Here is a 23,828-nt window from a genome sequence, read left to right as displayed (position 1 = left end):
CCTTCACAGTCCCTGCTGTTCCACAAGTTGTATTTTTTAAAATTCGATTCTTCTACTTCATCAGTTGCCTGAGTTGGACTAGAGTTCCATGTAGCCATGGCTCTATGTAGTACTGTGCACCTTCCATAGTCTATTCTTAATTTGGGAATTGTGAAGAGACCTTTGGTGGGATGTCTTGTGGGGTATGCATGGGTGTCTGAGCTGTGTGTTAGTGGATTAAAAGACACCTCGGTGCATTCAGCATGTCAACACTTTTTACAAAAACAAATAATGATTAAGTCACTCTCCACTTTGAGCCAGGAGAGATTTACATGCATGTTATTAACGTTAGCTCTGTGTACATTTAAAAGCCAGCTGTGATGCCCTGTTCTGAGCCAATTGTAATTTGAGGTCCCTCTATGGCACCTGACGACCTGACTCAACAATAGTCCAGGTGCGACAAAACTAGAGCCTGTAGGACCTGTTGAGTGTTTTTAAAAGGCAGAGCAGTGCTTTAATATGGACAGACTTCCCCATCTTAGCTACTGATGAATCAACATGTTATGACCATGACAGTTTACAATCCAGGGTTACACAAAGCAGTTTAGTCACCTCCACGTTATATATTACAATATTTAGTGAATGTCCCAAATACAATGCTTTTAGTCCTAAATATATTTTTATTTCACCTTTATTTAAACAGGTAGGCCAGTTGAGAACAAGTTCTCATTTACAACTGCGACATGGCCAAGTTAAAGCAAGGCAGTTTGACAAACAGTTACACATGGGATAAACATAGTCAATAACACAATATAAAAATCTATGTACAGTGTGTGCAAATGTAAAATTAGGGAGGTAAGGCAATAAATAGGCCATAGTGGTGAAAAAATTATAATTTAGCATTAACACTGGAGTGATAGATGTGCAATTAGATATTGGCGTACAAAATAACATGGGGATGAGGTAGTTGGTTAGGCTATTTACAGATGGGCTGTGTACATGTGCAGTGATCGGTAAGCTGCTATGACAGCTGATGCTTAAAGTTAGTGAGAGAAGTCTCCAGCAAAAATATATAATTTTTTTGTGTGTATTTTTTTTGCAAAGGAGGAATAGGCTTTGGGGTGACCGGTGAAATATACCTGCTGAAGCGTGTGCGTTGCTATGGTGACCAGTGAGCTGAGATAAGGTGTGGCTTTACCTAGCAAAGACTCATAAATGACCTGGCCAGCCAACGAGAACATACAGGTCAGTGGTGGGTAGTATATGGGGCTTTGGTGACAAACGGATGGCACTGTGGTAAAGTGTTGGAGGCTATTTTGTAATTTCATCGCCGAAGTCAAGGATCAGTAGGATAGTCTGTTTTACGAGGGTATTTTTGGCAGCATGAGTGGAGGAGGCTTTGTTGTGAAATAGGAAGCCGATTCTAGATTTAACTTTGGATTGGAGATGCTTAATGTGAGTCTGGAAGGAGAGTTTACAGTCTAGCCAGACACCTAGGTAGTTGTCCACATATTCTAGGTCAGAACCGTCCAGAGTAGTGATGCTAGTCGGGGCGGGTGGGTGCGGCCAGCAAGCGGTTGAGCATGCATTTAGTTTTACTAACATTTAAGAGCAGTTGGAGGCCACGGAAGGAGTGTTGTATGGCATTGAAGCTCATCTGGAGGTTGGTTAACACAGTGTCCAAAGAAGGGACAGATGTATACAGAATGGTGTCGTCTGCGTAGAGGTAGATCAGAGAATCACCAGTAGCAAGAGCAACATCATTTATATATACAGAGAAGAGTCGGCCCGAGAATTGAACCGTGGCACCCCCATAGATTACCAGATGTCCGGACAACAGGCCCTCCGATTTGACACACTGAACTCTGTCTGAGAAGTAGTTGGTGATCCATGCGAGGCAGTCATTTGAGAAACCAAGGCTATTGAGTCTACCAATAAGAATGCAGTGATTGACAGAGTCAAAACCCTTGGCCAGTTTGATGAAGACGGCTGCACAGTACTGTCTTTTATCAATGACGGTTATGATATCGTTTAGGACCTTGAGCGTGGCTGAGGTGCACCCATGACCAGCTCGGAAACCAGATTGCATAGTGGCGAAGGTACGGTGAGATTCTAAATGGTCGGTGATCTGGTTTGCTAACTTGGCTTTCGAAGATTTTAGAATGGCAGGGCATTATGGATATAGGTCTATAATAGTTTGGGTCTAGAGTGTCTCCCCCTGTGAAGAGGGGGATGACCGCGGCAGCTTTCCAATCTTTGGGGATCTCAGACGATACGAAAGAGGTTGAACAGGCTAGTAATAGGGGTTGCAACAATTTTAGAAAGAGGGTCCAGATTGTCATGCCCAGCTAATTTGTAGGGATCCAGATGTTGCAGCTCTTTCAGAACATGAGCTGTCTGGATTTGGGTTAGGGGGGGTTTGGTCAAGTTTGGCCAGCCATAGAAAAATGCTTGTTGAAATTCTCGATTATTGTAGATTTTTTTGGGTGGTGACAGTGTTTCCTAGCCTCCGTGCAGTTGGCAGCTGGGAGAAGGTGCACTTCTCCATGGGCTTTATTGTCCCAAAATTTTGGGGATTTAGTGCTACAGTATGCAAATTTCTGTTTGAAAGGCTATTCTTTGCTTTCCTAACTGACTGTATATTGGTTCCTGACTTCCCTGAAAAGTTGCATATCGCGAGGGCTATTTGATGCTAATGCAGTACGCCACAGGATGTTTTTGTGGTGGTCAAGGGCAGTCAAGTCTGGAGTGAACCAAGGGGCTATATGTTCTTAGTTTTTTTTTTTTATTGAAAGGGGCATGCTTATTTTAGATGAGGAAAGTTGTACCTGGTAGGTTCCTTGATCATTTGTGTGAGATTGAGGGCATCTAGCTTAGCTTGTAGGATGGCCGGGGTGTTAAGCATATCAGATAGATGGGGGAAGCATATCAGATAGATGGGGGGCAATTAATTCACCAATGGTGTCCAGAGCACAGCTGGGGGCTGAGGAGGGTCTATAACAAGCAGCAACAATGAAAAACTTATTTCTGGAAAGGTGGATAAAAAAAAAAAAGTAGAAGCTCGAACTGTTTGGGCACAGACCTGGTTAGTTTGACAGTACTCTGCAAGCCATCTCTGCAGTATATTGCAACTCTGCCCGCTTTGGCAGTTCTATCTTGATGGAAAATGTTGTAGTTGGGGGTGGACATTTCAGAATTTTTGGTGGCCTTCATAAGCCAGGATTCAGACATGGCTAGGACATCAACGTTGGTGGAGTGTGCTAAAGCTGTGAATAAAACAAATTTAGGGAGGAGGCTTTGATGTTAACATGCATGAAACCAAGGCTTTTACGGTTACAGAAGTCATCAAATGAGCGCTTTGGGAATAGGTGTAGTACTGCGGGCTATAGGGCCTGGGTTAACCTCTACATCAGAGGAAGAGTAGGATAAGGGTACGGCTAAAGGCTATAAGAACTGGTCGTCTAGTGCGTTGGGGACAGAATAAAAGAAGCAGATTTCTGGGCGAGGTAGAGTAGATTCAGGGCATAATGTACAGACAAGGGTATGGTAGGATGTGAGTACAGTGGAGGTAAACCTAGGCATTGAGTGATGAGAGAGGTTGCATCTCTGGAGGCACCAGTTAAGCCAAGTGAGGTCTCCGCATTTGGTGGGGGGGTTGGACAAAAGAGCTGTCTAAGGCACGTTGAGCGGGACTGGGGGCTCTGCATTGAAATAAAACAATAAGAACTAACCGAAACAGCAGTAGACAAGGCATATTGACAGAGGCATAAAGCAATCACAGGTGTTGATCAGGAGAGCTAAGACAACGGGTAAATGGCAATGAATGGGCAGAGTCAGTTAGGTACACACAGGAACGGAGTTGAGGCTGGGGCCGACAGAAACTAAATGAGGTACCGTGTTAGTGAACAGTCCAGCAGGCATCAGCTGTGTAGCTGAGTGATCATAGGGTTCAATGAGCAGCAACAGGTGAGTCAGGGAGCCGTTCAGTAGTCGCTACTACGCTAGGTGAGGAGGAGACACGGCGTTCAGAAAGCTAGCAGGCCAGGGCTAGCAGATGGGTCTTCGGCGATATCGCAACGGAAAAGCCTGTTGAAACCACATCTGACGTTTACGTCGGCAGACCAGTCGTGATGGATCGGCGGGGCTCTGTGTCGACAATAAAGACCAGGCCAATTGGCAAAAGAGGTATTGTAGCCCAAGAATTAGCTGGTAAACTTTGTCGGCTAGCCGGGAGATGGGCCGAGGCTAGACCAAGGCTAACTGGTGCTTGCTTCGGGACAGAGGCATTAGCCAACAATAGCCACTCGGTTGCAGCTAGCTAGCTGCAATGGTCCAGAGCTTGCGGCAGTAATCCTGTGATGTGTTAGAGAAAAGTAGTCCGATATGCTCTGGGTTGATATCGCGCTGTGCAGACTGGCAGGTATTGACCGAGTTAGTTACACCAGCGTAGCTACCGTATGTCATTGTCGGTGAGGTGTGGACATTTTGCAGGTGAAAGATTGTTAATTTGCACAAAATTGTTGCATAGTTTTCTGAAGGAAGAGCGGCATGTGTACACGGAGCAGAGGAAGGAGAAAAGCGCTAATAGGAAGAACAGGGGGGAAAATGACAGCTGTACAAACTCATCCAGAGCTCCCTGACTTCTGTCAGAAAGGCATATGATATGATGGAAAACATACTCATCCAGAGCTCCCTGACTTCTGGCAGAAAGGCATATGATATGATGGAAAACATGAAGTTACACTTGTAGGAAATTCATGTGCGCCGCACAACAGAGACTCGCAGATATAGAACGCTATTGACTCACCGTCTCCCGTTGTGCTATTTACAAACGTGACTGGCTCAGCTGTTTTGGGGAACTACGGTCAACTTCATAATGTCAAATGTGACTGTAATAAAGAATGCTATCTCCTTTATCTCTTAATGTATTGCACAAGTAGACTGCAGGTATTAACTAAAAGTAGCTACAAATATATACATGTATTGAAAAACTTCATACTCCGTACAAATATTTAACACGCAACATGTCAATTATTAGTCCCATGTTTTATGAGCTGAAATAAGATCCCAGAAATGTTCCATATGCAAAGCTTCTCAAATTTTGTGCACATGTTTACATCCCTGTTAATGAGCATCTCTCCTTTGCTAAGATAATCCATCCACCTGACAGGTGTGACATATCAAGAAGCTGATGAAACAGCATGATCATTACACAGGTCACAATAAAAGGTCAGTTGTCACACAATGCCACAGGTTTCTCACATTGAGGGAGCATGCAATCAGCATATTGACTGCAGAAATGCCCACCAGAGCTGTTGCCAGAATTGAATGTTAATTTCTCTACCATAAGCTGTCCCACGGCCCTCACAACCTCAGACCACGTGTATGGTGTTGTGTGGGCGAGCAGTTTATCCGCCGCCATCACCTCATGTTTAATCATAATGCACGGCCCGTTGTCGCAAGGATCTGTACACAATACCTGCAAGCTGAAAAATTCCCAATTCTTCCATGGCCTGCATACTCACCATACATGTCACCCATATTTGGGATGCTCTGGATCAGCGTGTGCCAGTTCCCACCAATAACCAGCAACTTTGCACAGCCATTGAAGAAGAGTGGGACAACATTTCAGACTACAATCAACTATTCGAAGGAGGATGTGTGGCACTCCATCAGGCAAATGGTCACACCAGATACTGACTTCCTGATCCACGCCACCACTTTTTATTTTTTTTAAAGGTATTTGTGACCAACAGATGCGTGTCTGTATAACCAGTCATGTGAAATCCATAGATGAGGTTATAAGGAATTTATTTCAATTCTTATTTCCTTACATGAATTGTAATATCTTTGAAATTGTTGCATTTATATTTTCAGTCAATAGTTGACTGTTAGTCGAATGAAAAGGTATTAACTATTCCGTGTCTTTTTCCAAATACCCCGGTATACCTCCCAAGCCTAGTTCCCAAACATAGATGGTACAAACAAATGACAAGCTACAGGTCAGGTGTAGTGCCCTGAAAGGTTGGTTCGCCACGTTCTGACATTTTATCATGGGGTTACTGAGGCCTGTCTCTGCCAAAGCAGGAGGTCTGGGGAATGGCCCAAGAGAGCTTTGTCTTCCAGGCTCATTTCCATGCTAGGATATGGCTCCTGCTGCAATGGGAAATGTTTGCACCGTCCAGTCCGAGGCATAGTCAGGGCAGAAAGCAATCAGGCAGGTATGATGCGACTCACCCACCGCAATCCTGTCCACACTGCCTAGTGTTCTATTCTGCTTAAGAGGTCTTAACTTTCACATCTCCAATTGTTCCAACTAGTGTTTTCTGCTCTTGCAGGTCAACAATGAAATAACTGAGGGTGGGTGCTCTGGTTTGGTGCTGAAAGAGTTAGCATACAAGACAGTGCCAGAACTGAGAAATAAAGTATAACAAAACATGCTAATCAAAAAAGGCCATTGTCAATATTTATAGAACTCCGAATATAAGAAAAGGAAGTAATCTAAAGAAAGTAAAGTGTCAAACTCTGATTTGGCAATAAACCTACAAAGTTAAAATTATACATGTAACAAAAAAACTACTTCAGCGCCCAGTACACACAACAAACAATGAGGTAAAAACCAGCTGCTTATATAGGTGAGGAATGGAGAGGAATGCTGATTATCAGAGTGAGTTCAGGTGTGGTGAGTTGGCAGGAGAAGGGGTGTGTCCAGAGGGTAATTAGGGAATTGGTGAGGTGGCATACTCCTTCAGGGGGTTGACGCTAATATATAGAACTCTTAAATATTGGCTTGAATTCACCTTTAATCACAACAACCACGCAAAATGTAGCTCATGGGCAATTCCATGGTAATGGAGACTCAGATTTTTTCACTTAAAATCTATACCAAACAAAAGCCATTGATTTCAAAGTTTAACAATCCATCGAACTCTATGCGCAAGGACTACTTCACAATTTCCACAGAATTTTACAAAAACACATTTACAGGAAGAACTGTGCAGATAAAATGTTTTACTGTAAATGTTTTTATTTATTTTTCTGTGTAAATTGTCAAGTAGTCATTGTGCATAGAGTTGTATGGTTTGTTAAACTTTGAAATCAATGTTTTTTGTTTGGTATACATTCTAAGTGAAAGATCTGAGTCTCCACGGTAAATCTGTTACTGTGGAATTGCCCATATGCATTAGTGCTCTGTGAGAACTCACTTGAATACAATTTTGTTCTACATGGAGAAGTTTTGTCATTGAAATGGTCTGAAGCAATCTCTCAGAATGAGGAACAAGTGAATGATAAGTTAGCCTTACATGATGACAGTTGTTGGATATATATCTATCTGGCTGCTTGCTGGAGTATGTGTGTGTGTTTGTGCATGAGTTGGTGTGTGTGTGTCTGTGTGTCAGGCGTGAAATAATGGGAGAGGTTTTACAGTCCTAGATGAAACTGACTGTTGCACCTCAAGCCCATCAGGCCCAGAGAAGCACTGCAGCGGAAAGTTATTCTTAATGTATTATCATGGGTAATCTGCTTAATCCAAAATTAGTGCCTAACTAAGAGGCCCAGCATTGGAGATGTGCTAGCTAGACAGAGGGGGCTGGGTCCTGTGCTATTGCTGACACCAATCTGAATCCAGAGCAAGCGGGTATTGTCCTGTCAGCCACGGTTGGTGCCACTGTTTGTATTGTTGACAACAATAGTACACTTCAAACTAGACCATGCCCCAGGGCTGAAATGTTTTAATTTCCTCTGTACAAATACGGTGATGCCTGACTAAGTAAAACAATCTCTGTTCACATGGTTGTTGGACAGGCATTTTTTTCCTACTAATGTTATTTGGCAATGTAATGATTCTCGTGAGTTTTTACCACTATATTGTCTTCCACTATTGTGGTTTCTTGAAACTAATAGAGCCTACTATGTTTGCATTGATACTTGGTCTCCTTCCTCATCTCCTTTTCTACCACAGACTACCATATCCTGTTTTAAAGGCACCTAAATATTGTCTTGCTTAACCTTTTGAATGGCAAACATACATTTGGAAAGTATTCAGACCCCTTCCATTGTTCAATTCTTTTTACGTTGCAGCCTTATTCTAAAATGATTTAAAAATAAATAAAAAAATCCTCATCAATCTACACACAATACCCCATAATGACAAAGTGAAAACAGGTTTTTAGAAGGTTGTGCAAATGTACTAAAAATAAACAGATACCATATTTACATAAGGATTCAGACCCTTTGCTATGAGACTCGAAATTGAGCTCCGGTGCATCCTGTTCCCATTGATCATCCTTGTTTCTACAAATTGATTTGAGTCCACCTGTGGTAAATTCAATTGATTGGACATAATTTGGAAAGAAACACACCTGTCTTTAAGGTCTCACAGTTGGCAGTGCATCTCAGAGCAAAAACCAAGCAATGAGGTTGACGGAATTGTCCGTAGAGCGCCGAGACACAGATCTGGGGAAGGGTACCAAAAAATGTCTGCAGCATTGAAGGTCCCCAAGAACACAGTGGCCTCCATTCTTAAATGGAAGAAGTTTGGAACCACCCAGACTTCCTAGAGCTGGCCGCCTGGCCAAACTGAGCAATCGGGGAAAAGGCCCTTGGTCAGGGAGATGACCAAGAACCCAATGTTCACTCTGACAGAGCTTCAGAGTTCCTCTGTGGAGATGGGAGAACCTTCCAGAAAAACAACAATTTCTGCAGCACTCCACCACCAATCAGGCCTTTATGGTAGAGTGGCCAGACGGAAGCCACTCCTCAGTAAAAGGCACATGAAAGCCTGCTTGGAGTTTGTCAAAAGGCACCAAAAGGACTCTGACCATAATAAACAAGATTGAACTCTTTGGCCTGAATGCTAAGCGTCACGTCTGGAGGAAACCTGGCACCATTCCTACGGTGAAGCATTGTGGTGGCAACATCATGCTGTGGGTATGTTTTTCAGCAGCAGGGTCTGGGACACTAGTCACAATTGAGGGAAACATGAACAGAGGAAAGTATAGAAAGATCCTTGATGAAAACCTGCTCAGGGCCTCAGACTGGGGGCGAAGGTTCACCTTCCAACAGGAAAACAACCCTAAACACACAGCCAAGACAATGCAGGAGTGGCTTTGGGACAAGTCTCAATGTCCTTGAGAGGCCCAGCCAGAGCCAGGACTTGAGCATCTCTGGAGAGATCTGAAAACAACTGTGCAGCGACGCTCCTCATCCAACCTGACAGAGCTTGATAGGATCTGCAGAGAAGAATGGGAGAAACTCCCCAAATACAGATGTGCCAAGCTTGTAGCGTCATACCCAAGAAGACTCGAGGCTGTAGTCACTGCCAAAGATGCTTCAAGTACTGAGTGAAGGATCTGAATACAAATCAAAGTCAGAGAGGCTGCTACCTACATTGAGACCCAATCCCTTGCCACTTTAATAAATGGATCACTAGTTACTTTAAACAATGCCAATTTGAAATAATGCTTACATATCTTTAATTACTCATATCACATGTACACTACCGTTCAAAAGTTTGGGGTCACTTAGAAATGTCCTTGTTTTTGAAAGAAAAGTCCAGTGTCTGTGTTCTTTTACCCATCATAATCTTTTATTTTTATTGACCAGTCTGAGAGATGGCTTTTTCTTTGCAACTCTTCCTAGAAGGCCAGCATCCCGGAGTTGCCTCTTCACTGTTGACGTTGAGACTGGTGTTTTGCAGGTACTATTTAATGAAGCTGCCAGTTGAGGACTTGTGAGGCATCTGTTTCTCAAACTAGATACTAATGTACTTGTCCTCTTGCTCAGTTGTGCACCGGGCCTCCCACTCATCTTTATATTCTGGTTAGAGCCAGTTTGTGCTGTTCTGTGAAGGGAGTAGTACACAGCGTTGTACTAGATCTTCAGTTTCTTGGCAATTTCTCGCATGGAATTTCTCAGAACAAGAATAGACTGAGTTTCAGAAGAAATACCTTTGTCCCTGGCCATTTTAAGCCTGTAATCGAACCCACAAACGCTGATGCTCCAGATACTCAACGAGTCTGGATGTCATTAGGTGAATGCACCAATTTGTAAGTCGCTCTGGATAAGAGCGTCTGCTAAATGACTTAAATGTAATGTAAATGAGTCTAAAGAAGGCCAGTTTTATTGCTTCTTTAATCAGACCAACAGTTTTCAGCTGTGCTAACATAATTGCAAAATGGTTTTCTAATGATCAATTAGTCTTTTTAAAATGAAAAACTTGGATTAGCTAACACAACATGCCATTGGAACACAGGAGTGATAGTTGATGATAATGGGCCTCTGTAAGCCCATGTAGATATTCCATAAATCTGCCGTTTCCAGCTACAATAGTCATTTACAACATTAACAATGTTTACACTGTATTTCTGATCAATTTGATGTTATTTTAATGGACAAAAAATGTGCTTTCCTTTCAAAAACAAGGACATTTCTAAGTGACCCCAAACTTTTGAACGGTACTGTATTTTATACCATCTATTGCACCTTACCTATGCTGCTTGGCCATCGCTCATCCATATACTTATATGTACATATTCTCATTCACCTCTTTAGATTTGTGTGTATTAGGTAGTTGTTGGGGAATTGTTAGATTACTTGTTAGATATTACTGCTCTGTCGGAACTAGAAGCACAAGCATTTCGCTACACTCACATTAACATCTGCTAACCATGTGTATGTGACCAATAAAATTTGATTTGAGTAAAGGGTCTGAATACTTATGTAAATGTGATTTATTTTTTATTTTAATACATTTGTAAAAAGTTTAAACCTGTTTTTGCTTTGACGTTATTGTGTGTGTGTGTGTAGATTGATGGGGGGGAACAATTTAATCAATTTTAGAGGAAAGCTGTAATGTGACAAAGTGGAAAAAGTAAAGGGGTCTGAATACTTTCCGAATGCACTGTATAAAATCCATGTCTCAATTGTCTCGTGGCTTAAATCTTTCTTTAACCTGTCTCCTCCCCTTCATCTACACTGACCACGTTTACATGCACACCAATATCCCGTTATTATTCGGGATACTCAAGTATTCTGTTTTTGAGTTGACACATATCCCGAAAAACCTTCTATCCCGGTTATGAGAAACCCGGATAAGATGCCTGGGAAATGCTAATCTAAGACTGGATACTGTGCAGGTAAACAACTTATCCTGTTTTACTGTCGTTTTTGCACTCTGCTCAGTTTGCATATCATGGGTGATTTTGTTTTCATCTGATTGTCAAACAAATTACTTAAAGTAGACTATATGCTCAGTTCGATCCACCATAATCTAGCCTACTATAATGAATTTACTACAGGACACTTTCACCACCTAATATAGACATGTTTCTGCTTTGGTAGGCCATATTATAATTCACGACATTTGGTAGCCATTTGTCAACAGTAGTTTTATACATGTAGCTTCTTTTCTGCCACAATTTATTGCCCCAGAAGACTAAATAGAGTAGTTCTCAACGGAATAATGTCTTACATAACTAGATTACTAATGCATGCATTCTAACGCTGGTAAAGTTGTCTGTTTTGTTTAGTGACTGGGGAGAAAACTGGAAAGATTGGTCCTGTGCAAAATTGGTCCTGTGCAAAATGTCCAAATGTCATCAGCTTGACCGGTTTTAAGGAAATGAAAAGCTGAGAAAAAGTCCACATGTTTCTGTTAAGATTTCGGTTTGTCTTGGCTGCATATTTTATGTGGTTAAAATACTATCTGCTTGCATAACAACAGTGTCAAAAGAACACATAACATAGCTTTCACATTTTCTCAAGAAATGCTGAAAGGAAGAAATCCTATTTCTCCACTCCTGTTCCCGAGACAAAATTTATATTTGTTGTATAATTTCACTGCAAGAAATGTATAATTCTGCAGGAGTTAATATTATATTACGCTACATGTGAGCGGTTATAGCCCTACACTCAGTGTGCCTATTTCAAATACTATTCTATTTAACCCATATACTTAAATTAGGAATATTCTGTTTATTCATGGCTACAAGGATACTCGTGAGTGGGTTAAGACCTTAAGTGGGATTTGAGCTACTATACGGAATACTGTGCGCATGTAAACATGGTTACTGATTTGAATTGGATTTAACAAGGACATTAAGGGATCATAGCTTTCACCTGGTCCGTCTTTCATGGAAAGAGCAGAGCTGTGTTTTGAATACTCATACTAACTGTACTATTTGTGATGTAAATGTAGTATGCTTACTGGTCATAGTATGGATCTAGTTAGAATGCCAAATGTTCCGGGATGTCATACTACATTCGCCAAAATACGAAGTATACAAGCAGTGGACACTATTTCCGTGCTTCTAGGACCCATAATGCAGTTTATCAGAAAATGGCCGTGGCTTCACAACGTTTTCAGATTTTGGGTATTTAGGGGGGGGGGGTATTTTATTAGGATCCCCATTAGCTTTTGGCTACTCTTCCTGGGGTCCACACAAAACATAATACAGAATGACATAATACTGAACATCAATAGACAAGAACAGCTCAGACTGTTATATGCAGCCAAAGTCCAACAAAAGCGGATACAAATTCATTGCTTTTACTAATTATGACAAATGTTAAAATGTTGAGCAATGTAATAAAGTAATGACTTTTCATGACAATTTGTTAGCTACACTATCCGTAATGACAATTTGTTAGCTACACTATCCTTACGAACCGCATAGAATATCATTACAGCAGTATGTACCACCGGTATGTTAGCTAGCTGCCTAACGTTAGTTGGCTATTAATACATCGAACTTGCCAGTATATTAACTATATGCTATCTAACTAACCAATGTTTATTGACTTGATTATTCCCGTCATAATTAGCTTAGCTAAGTAGTATAGTCGTGCGTTATCAATGGACATTCGGGTGCGTTTGTAAATTCGCTCTGGCTATCTACTCCGCTTTCAGCTCACTCTTATCTGAGTGTACCAGAGACCAGAATAACTGATGAATTTACGAACGCTCAACACCTGTTGAATATGGCAGTAAACGTCGGCAAAAAAAGCATAATTAAATTGTTGCCAGCAGCACAGTCAACAACGCTCTGAATAACATGAAAACAGCCTAACGACTGCTGCTTATTTGTTGTTCATATCTCTTCATATCTCTATCTCGGTGCATGTGACAAATACAAATTTATTTGATTTGTCAGAGTGAGGTGTTCTCTCATTTGTGTCTGGAAGTAGCTAACCAGTTAGCTTGGGTGCTTGACTGCTGTTGTGTGGTCAGAACGCTTAGATCAACCCTACTCCTCGGCCAGAGCGTTCAGTGTACGCTCTGAGAGCGAAATGCTCTGAAGTAACAAACGACAATCTGACAAAGCTTTGAATTTACTAACGCCCAGAGCACACTCTGAGTGCACTCTGGCACTCCAGATTGAATTTAAGAACACACCCGAAGTTGTAAAATGTATAGCTAGTAATTTGTTACGCTAGCAAAAGGTTGCATAGCAACAGCATCAACTTCCGGTAGACAGGCGAGCACTAGTACGCACAACTGAAAGGATACCGTTCTTTTACATTATACTAAAATGAACTAATAGTATGTAGTATATACTCATTAAGTATGTAGTATACAGTATGTTAGTGTGGGTATTTAAACACCGCTCAGGTGTTTCTAATGTTTTGTACACTGTTTATGTCCAGCATCCTGTGTAAGTGCCAAGGGACATGCGTAGGCTTTACCTTGCTTGACAACGACATATTGCTGTGTCTTGGGCCTGCCAGGAGAAGAGAATTTTCACCTCTCAACAGGCTGGTGCAAAACTGCAGCTGCAGCACTGGGACAATATTTACACGTTGGTGTATTTTTGCCCCTTGCAAAGCCCTCCTCTATTGAGTTTAGAGTGTCATGTCACCCTCGAGGAGCAATCCATCAGGGTGTCCATTTTGTTTCTTTCATCTACCTAATACACACACTATGGACATGATAAAGGTTAACAGATTAATTCAGTGCATATTGTTTCCCGTAAGTACATTTATTTGTAAGCGTTACCAACTTTAGTAGCTAGTCTACCGTGATGTGTGTAAAGAAAGTATTAGGCTGTAGGCTAGGACAGTGCACTCTACTAGTCTAATAGACCCTATCACAGAGATGAGAGGACTATGGGTGAGGGAGGACACAAAGGCATCCTCCGTGCATGTTAATCACCCCTCCCTACACACACACACACACACATATTCACTCTGCACAGGGCTGTCTCCCTCTGACTGCAGATAACCTCCAGGAGAAAAATACATTGAGCTGTCATATTTCTTACCAATAAATGTATGCAGTGTGGAAAAGGCATTAGCATTTCTGCTGTAGTATATCAAACCCATAAAGTATTGAGGAAGTGTCAGCAGCAGCGCCAGCGTCCTCTTATTTGGGAGGCACTGGGAGAGGTGTAATGTGTTCTGGCACCACAGGTATTCGTGTCAGGCTGATCTGGGATGTATGGAAGCGCCTGGAGCTGTTCATCTTGTAAGTCATGTTACCCCATTTCCCCTTTCACTGGGCTGCCCTGGCATGGATGGGGCTGTGCCAGTGTCTGACTGGTCTTGAAGTTTGGAATTGACCTAGTCCGTGTGAGAATCAACTTTTTCATCTAAAATATGTGGCAACAAAGAAGAGGTATAGGACATTTAGGAATGAACTGATCAGCTATTTTGCTATGTATTATTTGCAGCTATGAAGCATTTGTTAAATGTCTTATGTTGACAGTTGGCTTATCATGTGCATGATACTAATGACTCATTCTTGCTCTGTCTCTCTTCAGAATGGCGCTGGACATCTATGACTCTCAGTACTTGGTGATCCTGGCCCCATCCCTGGTCATCGCCCTCATCTTCCTCTTCTTCTGGCTCTTCATGAAGGAGACCTCTTATGATGAGGTGCTAGCCAGGCAGAAACGAGATCTCAAGCTTCCACCCTCCAAACCAGACACCCGCAAGAAGAATGACAAGAAAAAGAGCAAGAAGAAGGAGAGCAGTAGCGGAGGAGGTGGCGGGGGAGGAGGAGAGTCAGAGGAAGACCTGCGGGACTTTGACATGGCTGACGCCGTGAGCAGCTCCACCGCTGAGGAGGAGGAGCCTACCCCTATGGCCCCGCCCACCCCGGTTCCTGTCCCTGTGGCAGCGCCAGCCGAGGCCCCTGCAGGGGTGAGGGAGAGGAAGAAGAAGGAGAAGAAAGCTGCCAAAGCTGCAGCCGCTCCCCCTGCCGAGGAACCTGAGGTGAATGGCTCCAAGCCAGCTGGCCGCAAAGCAGAGCCCCCTGCCCCAGTGGCTAAACCCAGTCCCCCCTCACCCCAGCTTGACCACCAGTCTCAGCCCCCATGCCAGGCGCAGACCCCACCCCAGCCCTCTGGCAAGAAGAAGAAGGAGAAGAAGCAGAAGACAGAGTCTGGTGAGTGAAAGGCCAGAGTGGCTTTAGTAGGATGAGGATATGTGGTGCCCGGGGCACTTGCCTGTGTCCGCAAACGGGGCTAGCATCATCTCTGAGGCCCCTCATTAGTGTCTATCCTCCCGAATCAAATCTGATTATTTAAAGCACAGTATGAGTAGGGAGTGGGAGGGAGTTTGTTACAATGGCCATAACCTCAAAATACCTTCTACGCAAATGTGTCTATCACAAGGCCATCATAGTGGCATCCTTTTTCCTCGTATTTCCTAAACCTAATTGTCCTCTTGTTCGTTCCTGTCTAGTGGAGGAAGAGATTAAGATGGAGAAGGCTCCAGCTCCAGTCAAAAAGGAGGCTCCGGTGCTGGTGGAAACCAAAGCACAGGATGGTCCTGCCCCCCCAGACACCACCACAACCAGTGGCAAGAAAAGAAACTCTGCCAAGAAGCAGAAGACTGAGCATGGTAAGGATGATGAATACTTACTGTAGTGTAATCAAAGTCAGAGTAGGTTCAGAGACATTGTTTGAAGATGCTAGCAAAAAGCTGAATATATCTAAATCTGCCTTTTTTTGAAAATGAAATCCTTGGGCCAACAATATCTTGATTTTTGTGTCTGGCACCAAATATGACCATGTGCTTCTGTCTCCCCCAGCCCCAGTGGATGATGTCCAGGCTGACTCTGCGACTTCTGCCAACCACAATGATGACGCGCCCTCCAAGGGGAGTGGCAAGAAACAGAAGAACGAGGCCAACAAAGGTGTGAAACCTACACTCTAACATATAGCTGCTATACCATGTTTATACAACGGGTGTGTCTAATCCTGAATGCTGATTGGTTAAAACTTAATTCTAGCCGGTGTCTATTCCGCAAGTTATCCCCAGCTAAATCTATGATGTTAAAATGGCTATTTACTCTGTTCCATCTGACTGGGCAATCCACTGTGTCATCAGCCCAGCCAGGCAATTTATCAACTTGATCTCCACTATAAAAAGCATCGAGACATTATCTCACATTTCTTTTAGACTAACATTTAGTTTTCAACAGCAGAGATTTGTATAAACCTTACTGTCTGTCTCTCCGACATTTGCAACATTGTTTCAATATTCAAATTGGATCTCCAGCCGTAATGTTGTGAACGTGTCAGGAGTTGGGATGAGACAGACAGCCAGGCAGCTTTTCTCAGCCAGTTGAAATCATGAATCAGCTTCATTTTTATGGATATACAAATAACTATCAATAGAAAACAGGTCAAACGAAACAAGGTGCAGCTAGTTTGCTATCTTTCCAGCTTCAGTTGGAAGTGATTGTGTTAGCTGGGTTGTTGGCTATCTCCTCTGAACAACAGTGTCCTGACGAGAGAGCACATTTTCTATGCCAGGCGAAATTGCGCATCATTAGCTCTTTTGTTATTTCTGTATCCAAATAAATGTCGCTAGCAAACAGCTTAAACGAACGCAAATGCAGCTACTTTGCTGTTATTCTGGCTGCACTGTTTGATGTGACTGTAAGTTAGCCGTAGTTGGCTAGCTAGCAAGCAAGGTTTAAGAGCGTTGCCAGCCTGTATGGCAATGGAACATTTTGAATGAACGATAGAAAGTCCATAGAAAGAACAAAAAGACTGAACGATTGGGTCGTGTCTCTAGCAACCGAACCAATAGAACGAACGACCAGCCGGCCTGGGTAGCAACCCTAGATTTGTGTCCAGACTATATCTTGTGGAAGGATGAAATAGTATGAATAAACAACACCCTTGCCAATATATCCTCCAAACACCGGCTTCTCTGGCATTATAACTTAATTAAAGCTGACATATGAACAGTGATATTTTATAAATGTATTTACACTGCACTAATTTATTCAACACATCAGCTACCATACAACACATAATATAATTAATCCTCTACCTGTATGTGTGTGTATTTGCAGAGAATTCTGAGGTGAAGCTGAAGGAGCTGCTGGTGGGCCTGGGCAGTTTGGCCCTGTCACAGGCAGAGGCTGTGAGTGTGGTTACTGTTCTTAAAGAAAAGAACCCCTCTGCCCTGGACGCTTGGCAGAAGTCTGCAGTGAAGACTGACCCCTCATCCCTGGAGAGAGAGAGGCTCCTCACCACTCTGCAGGAGGAGGCCTCCATAGCAAAGGACAAGGTCCAGCAACTCAGCAAGGTACAGCTGCACACACTCATAAGATAACCCTAAGATACCGGTACAATAATGCATATCCATTGACTACATCACTGGTTGATTACCTGTGGCTTGGTGACATTTCACTCTTCTGCTGTTTCTGCCCTTTCCTCTGTTAGGAGCTGCAGCAGGAGAAGCAGAAGACTGTGAGAGCGGAGGCAGTTCTGAGGGACCAGCGTGGGGCAATGGAGAAGGAGCTGAATGTCGTGCAGGCTAAAGCCCAGGGAGAGCTTCAGGGCATGCAGATGAAGGTGAGCACCATCCACCACTGATACAACCTTTACCTTAACAGGCCAAACCTCAACTACCATCACCCTTTTACTGTCATGCTTTATACTCAGACATCAGTCCTAAGGCAGTATACAGAGTACTGTTTCTGATGCTGTATGTTAGGTGGTTAGAGCAACAGTTAGCCTAGTGGTTAGAGTGTTGGGCCAGTCACCGAAAGGTTGCTAGATCGAATCCCCGAGCTGACAAGGTAAAAATCTGTCGTTCTGCCCCTGAACAATGCAGTTAACCCACTGTTCCTAGGCCGTCATTGTAAATAAGAATTTGTTCTTAACTGACTTGCCTAGTTAAATAAAATTCACTCCCAGTGTTTTGTACTGTGTAGTTCCAGAAGCTGAGGGAACAGCTGGAGGGTCAGATCGCCAGGCTGCAGCAGGAGAACGGCATCCTGAGAGACGCAGTCAGCTCTGCTACCAACCAGATGGAGAGCAAGTGAGAGCCACTTCCCAGCCCTCCTAGTTTGTAAAATGTTACGGTCTTCGTTGTCCCCCATGTTCGTACGTTAGTCGCACACAATACCTCGGACAGCACTGGCCCAATTTTGACTAAACTTGGGTGAATGATGCGTCTTGCCAAAGAAATCCTGCATTTACAAAAGTATAATGATTGGCCAGATGGTGGTGCTATAACAAAAGATTGAAAATGCTAACTTTGAAAGGTCACGCTGCTCACCCCATTTGACCTAAAGTCATGAAATTCGGTGCATAGGTCCCTCTACTCACAAGGAGCAAATTTGCCATTAAGGATTTTCATCCATTTCGAATTTTGTGGAAAACACTTAAAACGCTATTCTTCTGGCACTGAAGGACCGATCTGCGTGAATCGATCTGCGTGAATTTATTAGTCACATGCACTGAATACAACAGTTGTAGATCTTACAGTGAAATTTACTTAAAAGCCCGTAACCAACAATGCAGTTTAAAAAATAAGAATAAGAAATAAAAGTAACAAGTAGGTACAGAGCAGCAGTAAAATAACAATAGCGAGACTATACTGGGGGTACCAGTACAGAGTCAATGTGGGGGGGGGGGGGCGGGGGGGGCGGTTAGTCGAGGTAATAGGTACATGTAGGTAGAGTTATTAAAGTGACTTCATAGATAATAACAGAGAGTAGCAGCGGTGTAAAATGGGGGCAATGCAAATAGTCTGGGTAGCCATTTGATTAGATGTTCAGGAGTCTTATTGCTTGGGGGTAGAAGCTGTTTAGAAGCCTTTTGGACCTAGACCTGGCGCTCCCATACCACTTGCCATGCGGTAGCAGAGAGAACAGTCTACGACTAGGGTGGCTGGAGTCTTTGACATTTTTTAGGGCCTTCCTATGATACCGCCTGGTATAGAGGTCCTGGATGGCAGGAAGCTTGGCTCCAGTGATGTACTGGGCTGTACGCACTACCCTCTGTAGTGCCGAGCAGTTGCCATACCAGGCAGTGATGCAACCAGTCAGGATGCTCTCGATGGAGCAGCTGTAGAACCTTTTGAGGATCTGAGAACCCATGCCAAATCTTTTCAGTCTCCTGAAGGGGGAACAGGCTTTGTCGTGCCCTCTTCACAACTGTCTTGGTGTGCTTGAACCATGTTAGTTTGTTGGTGATGTGGACACCAAGGTACTTGACGCTCTCAACCTGCTCCACTACAGCTCCGTCGATGAGAATGGGGGCGTGCTCGGTCCTCCTTTTCCTGTAGTCCACAATCATCTCCTTTGTCTTGATCATGTTGAGGGAGAGTTAGTTGTCCTGTCACCACACGGCCAGGTCTCTGACCTCCTCCTTATAGGCTGTCTCATCGGTGATCAGGCCTACCACTGTTGTCATCTGCAAACTTAATGATGGTGTTGGAGTCGTGTCTGGCTGTGCAGTCATGGGTGAACAGGGAGTACAGGAGGGGACTGAGCACGCACCCCTGAGGAGTCCCTGTGTTGAGAATCAGCAGGGCGGATGTGTTGTTACCTACCCTTACCACCTGGTGGTGGCTCATCAGGAAGTCCAGGATCCAGTTGCAGAGGGAGGTGTTTAGTCCCAGCGTCCTTAGCTTATTGATGAGCTTTGAGGGCAATATGGTGTTGAACGCTGAGCTGTAGTCAATAAATAGGATTCTTACATAGGTGTTCCTTTTGTCCAGGTCTTACTCACATTGGCTGTGGAGAGTGTGATCACACAGTCATCCGGAACAGCTGGTGCTCTCAATCATGTTTCAGTGTTTTTTCCTCGAAGCGAAGATAAAAGTAATTTAACTCGTCTGGTCGGCTCGCGTCACTGGGCAGCTCTCGGCTGTGCTTCACTTTATAGTCTGTAATGGTTTGCAAGCCCTGCCACCTCCGACAAGCATCGGAGCCGGTGTAGTACGATTCGATCTTAGTCCTGTATTGACACTTTGCCTGTTTTGATGGTTCGTCAGAGGGCATAGCGGGATTTCTTATAAGCTTCCGGGTTAGAGTCCCGCTCCTTGAAAGTGGCAGCTCTAGCCTTTAGCTCAGTGCGGATGTTGCCTGTAATCCATGGCTTCTGGTTAGGGTATGTACGTACGGTCACTGTGGGGACGACATCATCGATGCACTTATTGATGAAGCCAGTGACTGATATGGTGTACTCCTCAATGCCATTGGAAGAATCCCAGAACATATTCCAGTCTGTGCTAGCAAAACAATCCTGTAGCTTAGCATCTGCTTCGTCTGCCCACTTTTTTATTGACCGAGTCACTTGTGCTCCTGCTTTAGTTTTTGCTTGTAAGAAGGAATCAGGAGGTTAGAATTATTGTCAGATTTGCCAAATGGAGGGTGAGGGAGAACTTTGTATGCGTCTCTGTGTGTGGAGTAAAGGTGGTCTAGAGTTTTTATTTATTTATTCTTCTCTCTGGTGGCACACTTCAAACATCCTGATTTGAAATTTGGTGAAACAGATTTAAGTTTCCCTGCATTAAAGTCCCCGGCCACTAGGAGCGCCGCTTCTGGATGAGCGTTTTCCTGTTTGCTTATGGTGGAATACAGCTCATTGAGTGCGGTCTTAGTGCCAGCATCGGTCTGTGGTGGTATATAGACCACTATGAAAAATACAGATGAAAACTCTCTAGGTAAATGGTGTGGTCTACAGCTTATCATGAGATACTCTACCTCAGGTGAGCAAAACCTAGAAACGTCCTTAGATATCATGCACCAGCTGTTGTTTACATGTATGCATAGTCCACCACCCTGTGTCTTACCAGACACTGCTGTTCAATCCTGCCGATAGAGTGTATAACCAGCCAGCTGTATTTTGATAATGTCGTTGTTCAGCCACGACTCCGTGAAGCAAAGGTCTCTCAACACAATATTTTCCAGACTAGTACCTAAAACAATATTGACCAATAAAACTTTGCCGTGGGTGTGGTCTGGCACATAAATGCATAAATGGATATTTGTATTGTAACAAAATTTGGTACACATGTTGTAAACAGTGTCAAGACTAAACATATGCAACAACATTTATATTGACCTATAACGGGCACATGTTTATCTCTTTGATCTGTTTGACTCAGTCATTAAATTTGGCACACATGCTCAGGGATATGAGTCTCGCTAACCCACGTGATATCTGACACCACTGGCCCACTTTCTATGAAACTTGGGTGAATAATGCGTCTTGCCATAGAGATCTGCCATTTGCAAAATTACACTGATTGGCCCAAGGGGGACGCTGTAGTAGTCAACTGTACGTAGTCAGCTGTTTGTTCACTCGCACCCGCCCAAAATTGCTAATAACCCATCAGCAACCACCCGACTATATGTGACAAAGTGAAAATCTGAGGCCTGCAACCAACCCTAACCCGCTAATATAGAAAATGCGCTGTAGGCTAAAGTCAGAGGGCAGAATGATTTTTTTTGGATGGGTTACAGGACTTTTTTTGCCTGATTTTTAGATATGTTTCTGCTTATAATTTCCAACATTTTCGTAAGCTATTTTTTATTCTACTTGTCTAGTTAGATATATGCAGCTTCTCTTCTGTCATTATATGTTGCCATAGAAGACTAGATAAACCCTTGCTCACCAGAATGTCATAAATTGATTGAAGCATTCATTCTATCTAGTTGACATCGGTAAAGTTTTCTGTATTCTCTGCTTCTTTCGCGGAGCAAAGGCGTTTAAGGACCGGGGAGAAAATACAATAACACAAAAAAACTGGAAAGATTTTCAGTGCAAAATGTCCAAATGACATCAGTTTGACTGGTTGTAAGGAAATAGAAAGCTGTGAAAACGACCCAACACGTTTCTGATAAGATTTGAGTTCGGCTTCGATCCATATTTCATGTGGTTGAAATACTGTCAGCTTTTATGATGCTAATAAAGAGCACCTCTACAGATGGTATCTAACTGAGCATTCGCATTCTCTCAAGATGCTGAAATAAATAAATCATATTCCTCCGCTCCTGTTCCCAAGTCCAAATTTTTCCTACATTTTGGCGTATAATTTTACTCCAAGAAATGCTTCATTCTGCAGGAGTTAATATTAAGGCTGTGAAAGAGGTTATTGATCTGCAGTGTGTCCAGATTTCAGTTTCCATTTAACCCATCTTAACAGTAGGACACAGTTCCTTTGATGTGCCATAGGCCTATTTGAAGTCCCCATCTTGTGACTGTTGAATTTGTGTAGCGCTTCACATAACATAGCCAGACACCACTGGCCCCATTTTGACGAAATTTTGGTGAATGATGCGTCTTGCCATAGAGATCTGTAATTTACAAAATTACACTGATTGGGGGATGACATGTTTACTGTTGCCTTGTTTGGTATTGTATCGCATCGTAGAAATACTAGTTGTCTTTGAAGCATGGCATTGATGAGTGTGTGGGTTGTAATAGTTGGTGTGTATGGCAGGCAGTCGTCGGAGCTGAACCAGCTGCGCTCGGAGTACTCTGGTCTGATGAAAGAGTTGGCGGAGAACAACAACAAGCTGCAGCAGGAGGAGCACCAGAGGAAGTCGCTGGAGGTCAACTACAAGCAGAACGTGTCTCAGCTGGAGGTATGCTGTCTTTCAGGGGAGGGACCGTGCCTAACACAGGCATCTTATTTAGTTATTTATTCAGCACATAGTTCACTAGGCTGCCCCACAGAGATGAAACACAAAGGAATCTCTCCTTCATGGTGAGACCTGGACTGTTTAGGGTTTCTCACTGTAACCATGGGAGGGCCTGTGTCCGTCCATCCTAAGGAGGGCTGGATGGTGTGTAATAGAACAGGGAAGTGGAGAATATGTTGGTTCAGGAAGTGGGGCTGTTTGAAGCTTTGTGCTCAGTATAAACACTGCTTCCCTGCAATGCACACCCAGGTCAGCCTTTCCTGTGTTTTTCATAACCAGTACAGTACAATGAGAGGTTGTGTCAGTGTATGTACACTGTTAAAATGCTAAATGTTGTGTCCCGTTGTCACCAGGCTCAACTGCAGGATGCTAAGCGTGGTTGGGAGGAGCTCCAGAACTACCTCCACAATGTCAATGCAGAAAGGGAGAAACTTCATGCTGCTAAAGAAGGTGATCACAGAGTTTCTATAAACGGACCTCTAAACTCAAGCTAATGAACCTCCCATTGCTAATAAGTAATAATAGTATTTGCAAGCCAATTTTGAGCACCATTGTCATGAGCAGCACTTGTATAAGTGGCTTGTGTTGTATACCCAGTAAGTGATTTTTATCTGGTGTGGCTCCACTCTCAGAGCTGCAGAACCAGCTACTGGCGGTGGAGACAGAGATGAGCAACAAGAACAAGGAGATCCAGACGCTGCACAGCAGCCTGACCGACACCATTGTGTCCAAGGACCAGGTGGAGCAGAAGGTGATGCACCTGCTGGAGGTGTCCCAGCACAACCTGGCTGAAGACTCAGTGCAGGTCAAGGTAGGGGAACACAGCCCTTATTGTTGTAATGACAGATGTGATGTGTATAACAATAACACATTCTCTATGATTTACAGTTGACAGTTCTACTTGGATGTTGTGGTTATTGTGCCAGGTGTGGATAGGTCGTCTTTAGAC

The 23,828-nt window shown here is 43.4% G+C and overlaps 1 protein-coding gene across 4 annotated transcripts in view; it reads left to right on the top strand.

The window, feature by feature from the left end:
• The window catches only part of LOC129811699 (kinectin-like), a 44,488-nt gene that overhangs the window by 3,029 nt on the left and 17,631 nt on the right, over positions 1-23,828 (top strand). For all 4 annotated transcript variants that reach the window (XM_055863217.1, XM_055863216.1, XM_055863219.1 and 1 more), the window contains exons 2-10: positions 14,739-15,364; positions 15,664-15,822; positions 16,013-16,117; positions 17,288-17,523; positions 17,661-17,792; positions 18,155-18,261; positions 22,678-22,822; positions 23,233-23,329; positions 23,512-23,690. In XM_055863217.1, the coding sequence (XP_055719192.1) occupies positions 14,740-15,364; positions 15,664-15,822; positions 16,013-16,117; positions 17,288-17,523; positions 17,661-17,792; positions 18,155-18,261; positions 22,678-22,822; positions 23,233-23,329; positions 23,512-23,690 (1,785 nt within the window). In that variant the 5' untranslated portion in view covers position 14,739. The remainder of the gene's footprint in view (positions 1-14,738; positions 15,365-15,663; positions 15,823-16,012; positions 16,118-17,287; positions 17,524-17,660; positions 17,793-18,154; positions 18,262-22,677; positions 22,823-23,232; positions 23,330-23,511; positions 23,691-23,828) is intronic.

The sequence above is a fragment of the Salvelinus fontinalis genome, chromosome 15, assembly GCF_029448725.1.
Source record: "Salvelinus fontinalis isolate EN_2023a chromosome 15, ASM2944872v1, whole genome shotgun sequence".
NCBI lineage: Eukaryota > Metazoa > Chordata > Actinopteri > Salmoniformes > Salmonidae > Salvelinus > Salvelinus fontinalis.
Note: the sequence above shows the minus strand (reverse complement) of the source record. Positions and strands in the feature narration are given on the sequence as shown.